Raw genomic sequence first — 8,603 nt, 5'->3', positions numbered from 1 at the left:
ATATATATATATATATATATATACACACACATTTGTGGGGGGTGTAAAATGAGGATAACATACGACTGCATATCATTTAACTGGAGAAATAAAAAACCTAGGACAGCTTGTTTGTCAATGAGCATAATATTTTTGTTTAGATATGATTTACAACCCTAAATATCACACTCACTGATACTTGAGAGTGACCTTGTTTCTGTAGTAATAAACCAATGCTCTGTGTATCATATGCATGATGGGTTCAAAGATTCCTATACATTCAATTTTTAGCAAAGTCCTCAATGCCATATTCATGTGATTTATTGTGTTTTTATATTAAAATTTTATGACAAAACATCTAATATGAAGTAATCTGCTGATTGAATTACGTTGTAATGTTTATGAGTCCTCAGTTTGTTCTTTTCTTTCAGCATGTTTGTTGTCTTCCAAAATTTGTAGTGTATTGGAGAGATTTACACATTTTGATAAAAGTTTAGAAAAACAGCTTCACACTACTAGTATGTTCTACTATCAAACAGTTGTGTATGTTAACCCTGACAAAGCCGCAAAGGCAAAACGTTGGTTGAAATAAAAATATATTCTTTTATACTTATCTGGAGTTGTATTTATAATCTTTCAGCTTGTATTATCCACCTTTTGCAGAACACATATGTATTTAGTTTACACCAAGTATGAGATTGTGTGTATAAACACAAATTATACCAAAGTTAAAACTTTCCTTGTAATTCACTTCAAACTATTTTTTTCACAACAAGAAGCCTTATAAACTCCTCATATTAACACTAGGGTATTGCCAAGAAAATTTTTCAAAAGAGTAATTACGTTTTTTTACTTAACAATTGAATTTCTCAAAGAAAATTCGGATGAGAACCATTTTTAATCTTTCAAGAATAAGAATCATGTAAAAAAAGATCCTCGTAGGATTCTTTATTTCAATTCTGCTGTTTTTACTGAAATAAACTAAGTTAAACTTTCTTGAACCAAAGCCCTTAATGATATTGATCATATTTAAACTTTAGTCTCCTGTTTGTTGATAGTTCAGATAGCCCATTAAAAAAACACAGTTATTCAGAACAAACCAAAAATTAAAGGAAGCATGAAATAACAAGTAATGGGTGTATCATCAAGCTTCTAAGTTGCATTGCATCTTTCTACTTCAAACATGCTTATATATGCTTCACAAGTGGTTGAATGTTGTGCAACACAGCATAAGAATCTTAAATAACATCAAATAGATTTACATTGTCAACATTTTTCTTCATTTATCATTACCCTTGACTTGGTAAGTTACAAGGTTACAAACAACCTTCTGTCAACATCTCAAATCTATTCATGGTTCTAAAAAAAACATATCAAATATATTTGTGTGTACCATCTTTCTCTTTCTCTCTCTCTCTATATATATATAAATAAATAGCTTACAGACTACTGGCTACATTAATTGTTAATAGGCGATTAAATCAGTACTATAAAACAATAATGAATTAAATATCGCAATACCCTTAGCGATCCTGGTTGTCAACTTATTGTCATAACAGATAATGTCTGTGATAATAGCACCCAAATGCATTGGAGATATTCCATCTATCAGACAACATTCAAATGCCGATGTCAATCTAATCAGCAGTCATGGAAAATCATAAAAAAAATCAATCAAATAAGGATACGAAGCTGAGTGCATTTGGATTTTGTCTGATAGATGCAATATCTCCAACACATTTGGGTGCTATTACCACAGACATTATCCGTTATGACAATAAGTTGACAACTAGGACCGATAACGGTATATATATATATATATATATATATATACATAACTCAAGTTTTCATTATGCAAATTAAACCTATAGCTTCAGCTCACTGTCATGGTTGATCAGGATTCAAACAATTGAGCAAGCAAATTATTATTAAACTAAATTATATATTGTAAGGCCAAGAGCCATACAAGTAATGACCTCAACTACATCAAGTCTTCAGACCAAGCACAGGTTACTTACATCTAAACTTATCCTCGAGGGTCCCTTGACAGAGTAGTACTATGCCAACTTTGAAGGACAGAATGCGAATGTAACCTGTTCTGGTAGAACTGGCAGAGAAGAGCAATAAGAAAAAGTGCATTACTATGTCAATATACAGGAAATATAAAAATAGAACATGCCAAATGCTCAAGGATAGTCTATAATCTCTTCAAGAAAATATATACACTATAAGAATGACAATAAATTCCAGTTAAGAATAGCTGCTTAGGTGTCAGGTGATGCCAGTTGGTTGCCTTCTCTGTGGTCCACAGTTCTAAATTAGGGTTGGCTGTGTCTGAGTCACAGAGCATAAGATGCCATTCAAACAATCTGATTTCTCTTTGCAGATTTATAATGAAAGGTGATGAACAACAGATAAATTAAATCTTAATATCAAGGCAAAAAACTTCTGTAGCTTTGAAACTTAATAAGTAAACTTAGCTATTTTCATGAATCTAGATCTGTAGTAAGTATTAATTAGTTAAAAATATGTTTTATAATTCTGGAGCTAAGATACATTTGTAGTGCACTATTTTTAAGCATAATCTAAAAATATCTTATAAAAACTCGATTATTTATGACCAGATATAATTAACGATTGTTCTTCTGTGGACTTCTAGATTTTGAAAACATTGTCTATCACAATTTCAACATTTTATACCAGATGTGTTATACATTATTGTTAATTAATGTTCCAAAATGTTGAAATGGATTACAGTAGAATAAGGATGTAATTCCTAAGATAATTCACAACTTACGTGTCAAACAAATTCAAGAGCCAGTTTAAACACAGATCTATACAAAGAGGTTTGTTGACTGAAGAAGCAGATTCACCGGCTACACCTTCATATATTGTTGAAAGACAGGTGATCATTTCTGTAATACTGATCAGCTTATCATTCTGAGCTCGAAGGCCATGCTGATCAAATGCATTGATGATATTGTTCAAGTTTATCAAATCCACTGGAAAACAACCAAATATTAGATATTCAACTAAACATTAAAGACAGACTGTTGACTAAACAAACATTGGGAACAGGTATCACATGTTTCTAATTCCAGAAGTGTAATATTCTGGTGGGTAGTTTGAAATAAAATTCAAAAATTTCATTGAACATCTGAGTAACTTTTAATGAACTTATGTAATGTAACGTTTTTCACAGTGCCTATGACTTTGACAAAAATATAATTGTAGTTTAAGAAGAGATGACAGGCGATGCCTATCAGAACAACATTTTTCTCTTAATATATCTGCTTTATTAACAAACATATCAAAATAGTGTTGTTTTATTTTCATAAAAATTAATTATTACAGTATATTATATATTATTATTAATTACTGCTGTGGTTTCAATGAATTATTGTGAAATACAAATTAATTTTTCTTTGTAAGAAAATGATTGTAATATGAACAATATTTTTTCTAAGTGTAAATATCATTCTGAGTTAAGCTGAATATGTTGTAATTTATAAACAACCAGAGTTTAAAATAATATGTTAAGAAAAATACCAAAAATTAATATATATTATTCTTATTAGACCAAAGCAAGAAACATAATTTATCATTTGACTTTTCCTATCATGGTTCTAAAACTTTAAAATAATCTCAAAGTACTTACAACTTAACTGTTTCTGCACAATGCGTAGTTTCATAGCTGTCCTGTATGCAGAATATCTGACTTCATTGTATTCAGCTGAAATTAAGAGGATGGCATAATTTGTAAATCACATGAATGGTATGCAAAAGTAGTTTCATTAGTATTACTGGTTATAATACATAAAATACCTTTAAATAGCATTATTCTTATTAATTTTACACTGATGAAGACTAATTGGCTATGTTAATTTAGTATAGACTAATTTAAATCTCCTAATCCAGCTAAACCTTGTGAGATATTATTGGGATTACAGTGATGATATCCAATCTTTGATTCAGCATTCTTTACTCATTATAGGTTTCAGTTTCACTGTACATTTATCAAATTATATACTTTGCATCAGCCTATTACATTTATTCATAGGTTATTTTTTAGTTCTAGCTTTTGATCAGAATTTATTAATGAAGACTATAAACTCATACATACTACACTATCTGAATAAACCCCAAAAGTACTAGATAAACCAATTTCAGAAGAAATACTTCCAAATCTACATCTCTATAAATACTGCTGAAGTAATCAGAGGCTCATTTTCCAAATCTCCTCCCCACTATAAAAATAATCTAAACTACAGTGTGCTTTTAAATTGTGAATGTACATAAATTGTATGAACATAACCTACAAAACATATGGGTCTATATATATATATATATATGAATATCTTAACAACTATTTGATGAACACTCAAAAACTGAAGCTATGATTATTTCACTACTGATAAGTTTTAAATAAACTTTTTATAAAGGTCAGACGTTTGGTTAATGTTGCATGTAACAGTTTGATTGCATTTAAATAAGACATTTTTTCCCTTCTCTAAAAATTTTAAAATCACTTTTTTGTTTTATAAGCTTAACATACAATACTCATCTATTAATTTTGGACAGTCTGTATCTTTAATATTACTTATTAACTATGAAATTTAACAACTTTTTAAATACTGTTCACTATAAGTGGTGTCCACATATTGCATCATGTGGAGATATTCTATGTTTTTACGTGTTACAATACTCCAAGTAAAGAACTGGCCAGTAAATGGTTTTAAATCACTACTGTTTATGCAAGATACATAAAAAGGGTACTAACAATAATTAGTGGGATTACAAACAATACCGATGGTATTTTTATTTAGTATTTTTTATTGTGACTCATACATTATTAGGAGTCCTACTACCAACAGTCATGGACTCACAAGCAATTTTGTTCCTAAAAAGTTTAGAAAAGTGTGTGAAAAAGATGATGGGGTATCATATGTAATGATAATTCTAGGGTTAATTTGCAAAATACTTTATTTGTTGTTAACTTAGATTAGCTTAGTTTTCACCTATGAACTTTCAACAGAAAAGTTTTATAGAATTCAATGTGTTTAGTTTTAAAATGCTGACCATGTCAGCTTCAATCATTGGCATCACTACCAAAAATTTTATTCTATGACTAATTCTATGACAGTATTAATGGAAAATGGAATACCATGAGAAATAATATTAGATATTACTGAATTAGAACAATCAATTTAAAATTATGCCTCCACACATGACCAAAATTCTTAGAATTCTTATCAATGTCACTGACTTCATTCGATTTCTCTTTTTCCAAGCTCCAAATACTGCACTATTTAAGAAAAAAATTATCTTTGAACAAAAATTTCTTTGATTGAAAACAAATGCTGACTAAATAAAAGTCCAGAGACACAGTTTTTCAAGTGGATTATTTTATTTTTGAATTGTATAACAAGTTTCAACTTCTCATGCCATGGTCATCAGAACTGACACCTACGGGGGAAATTGGACTGTCTATAACTAAAACAAAGCATTGCGACGGCTGTTGGACAGTGCTGACGCAACATTATTTCTGCCCAGTGCTCTGAAATGTAGGTAAGAGAAGTCGGCAAAATGGATCCAGGTTTCTAAACCTTGAGACAAGGAATAACTCCGTAGTCTGGGTCTGGTGGGGCTGAAGTTTGACTCGTGCGTGGTACTGCACCAGGACTAGGTGAGCCTAGCCTTCAACCTTGATTTTCAGAAAGCATTTGATAAGGTGCTCACAGAAGACTTGTTACAAAAATTAAATGTGGTTGTGGGAGGAATGTTATTAAACTGGATAGAAAAATGGTTGGAGAGCAGAAAGCAGAGAGTGGTAATAAATGGAGTTAGATCTGACTGGATCACACTTACAAGTGGTGTGTCTCAGGGCTCTGTGCTGGGTCCTCTGCTGTTTGTTGTTTATATTAATTATATTGACTATGGAATGGTGATCAAATTTTGAAGTTTGCAGATGACATTAAGATTTCTGGGGCGGCTAGTTGTATCAAAAATGCTGCAGACTTACAGGGAGATTTATATCATTTGATGCCTTGGGGCAATACGTGGCAGATGATGTTTGACTATTCAAAATGTAATGTGATGCATGTAAGTTTTCACAATTCAAATTATTGTTACAATTTAAATGGAATACATTAAATACTGTGATTGAAGAAATAAATCTTGGTGTTGTGATCGAAAAATCACTTAAGTCATCTAAACAGTGTATTGTTGCTAGCAATAGGGCTATTAGGATTTTAGGTAGCATCTATAGAAATATTGAATACAAGACAAGGGGTGTTATTATTTTAATGTATAGATCACTTGTAAGACATCATTTAGAAAAGGAGGTCACCAAACCTTTTTTGTACAAGGGCCAGGAGACAGATCTTTTTAGGCTTCGTGGGCTGGAGAGGTCGTGGTAAAATTAATTAGGGATGCATACATGATCAGATTGGCTTTTGCTCAATTACATTTCATTTTTTGTTTTTATAATATTAAAAAATTATATTATTACTTTAATAAACTTTTGGTGAGCTGGATGCAGCCATAGTTTGGAGACCCCTGATTTAGAGTACTAGGTACATTTTTGGTCTCTCTTCCTCAAGAAGAATATTAAATTATTGGAGAAGGTTCAGAGAAGAGCCACTAAGATGATACCTGCGATTGTGGGATTGTTCTATAAGGAGAGACTTAAATCTCTAAACTTGTTTTCTCTAGAGAGGAGAAGGGTCAGAGGGGATTTGATTGAGGTGTTTAAGATTGAGGTATTGATAATATAGATCCATAAAACTTTTTTGTGCTTAGCAGTGAAAACAATAGGAGAAGTAGTCATAAGTTCAAATTTTGGCAGCATAGGAGTCGTCTGCAGTTTAGACAGTATTGCTTTTCAAACAGGGTGGATAGCTTTTGGAATGAGCTGCCTTCAAGGGTGTTGGAGGCAAAAAATGTAACTGAGTTCAAAAAAAGATTGGATGAATTAATGAATAGTAAAGGGTGCTTATAGTTGGGAGATGGAAGGGACATCCTTGATGGGCTAATAAGCTTCTGTTTGTCACTTTAAAATTTCTGTTGTACAAAATTTTATAAAATTGTGCGAACATTTAGGAAATATACAGGGTGACGCCTACGTTTTGATTTAAATTAAGTTTTAGTTCACTCACAGTTAACTCTTCTTTTATTTTTCTTCTGTTAATACTTTTCACATTACATAATATTTTAAAGTTGCTAATATTGATTGGAAATTGATTTGTTGTGTTTATTTGGTGCTTCGATAATTTATAAAAGCCAACTGATATCTGCCCCATCCACTCAAAAAGCTGTGTCTCTGTACTAATATTTATAGTATATATATTGAATATCCTCTCTGTACGACAAATGCTGAATAAGTTACTGAGGAACTAACTCTTACTGAACTCGATGAACAACTAAACGATTATATATCACTTGTATTTATACTGAACTCTCACATCTACCAAATGCGGGAATTTTCTGTATCGTATGAGTAAAACTACTTCAATAAAAATTCTCGATCTTAACGACATGCACCCTCTAGTTACTGTCTAAATTAAAACATTGAAAATATAGCTTACAACAATATCTTGAAATATAATTTTAACTATGATTATGAAAAATAGCAAGTAACTTACCTAAGGATTCCATTAAATCAATCATTTTAGGGTGGTCCCAATGTGTTGTCTCTGATAAATGGCTAGAAAGTAAGGTGGATATATATAAATATACATAGTGGTTATTACATGATTTTCATTGAACAAATTAACAATCACATCACAAAACACAATATTTTCAATATATCCTTTAGCGTTCTTTATTGCTGTAGCATCATGAGCTTTTCTTGTTGTCTTATCCCACAATCCCATTTTACATTTCATATGGTGATAACTTGTAAACATTTTCAAATTTAAGAATATTACCTATTGTATGTTCCAAATGTTATACCTTAATGGAGGATTCAGTAGTAAAATGATTTGGTAAACATAACTATTACATTTGAGCAGAAATGTGAGATAGCGATTTTCATTATAATTTTGTGAACAATTAAAACATTTTTCTTTTTTGCATCTATACGAATTACATTATTGCTTGTTGAAAAGTTTTGCATTACAATAATTTATCTTGTAAATGACTTTGCAGAGAAAGAGAACACTGTATGCGTTCAGTGTCGTTTTTTAAACGCTGAAGTAAACTGTTGGCATTAGTGTCGTTTAGTAAAATGTGATGTAAATCGTATTCATTAACGTCGTTTGGTGAAATTTTATGTAAATAGTTTTATTTTTGCTCTGGAATCAGCTTTGATTAAGAGTTAGATATATGTAACACAGTAAATAAAGTTTTGTTTTGTTGTGTTTTATAATCCCTTGAGTGGGAGAATCAAGAGTACAGTATCCAACAAACAACTTGTGTAGCCTAAGAACTAGGTATTTAGGACTGATCCGTATTGTTTTGGGAAGTGAAATATTTTTACCAAGTACCTAGTAAACCAATTATTCAAATCAATACACAGACTGTTCGTTGTTCTTTTAATTAGGCAAGCGTAACACTATTTTGAATTATGATTTTCTTCACTGCTTATGTATTAGGTCGTCAAGAAATTAATGTCGCTTTTTTTA

General features: G+C 30.9%; 1 protein-coding gene across 1 annotated transcript in view; it reads right to left on the bottom strand.

Annotated features, from left to right (window-relative positions):
• Positions 1 to 8,603, bottom strand: part of LOC106459585 (dystrophin-like) — a 165,762-nt gene that overhangs the window by 29,779 nt on the left and 127,380 nt on the right. The window contains exons 11-14 of the mRNA XM_022386100.1: positions 7,623 to 7,684; positions 3,638 to 3,712; positions 2,777 to 2,981; positions 1,998 to 2,086 (exon numbers count right to left, since the gene is read on the bottom strand). Of these exons, the coding sequence (XP_022241808.1) occupies positions 1,998 to 2,086; positions 2,777 to 2,981; positions 3,638 to 3,712; positions 7,623 to 7,684 (431 nt within the window). The remainder of the gene's footprint in view (positions 1 to 1,997; positions 2,087 to 2,776; positions 2,982 to 3,637; positions 3,713 to 7,622; positions 7,685 to 8,603) is intronic.

This window comes from Limulus polyphemus, unplaced genomic scaffold, assembly GCF_000517525.1.
Source record: "Limulus polyphemus unplaced genomic scaffold, Limulus_polyphemus-2.1.2 Scaffold632, whole genome shotgun sequence".
Classification (NCBI taxonomy): Eukaryota; Metazoa; Arthropoda; class Merostomata; order Xiphosura; family Limulidae; genus Limulus; species Limulus polyphemus.
This window is presented reverse-complemented; position numbering and strand designations above follow the sequence as displayed.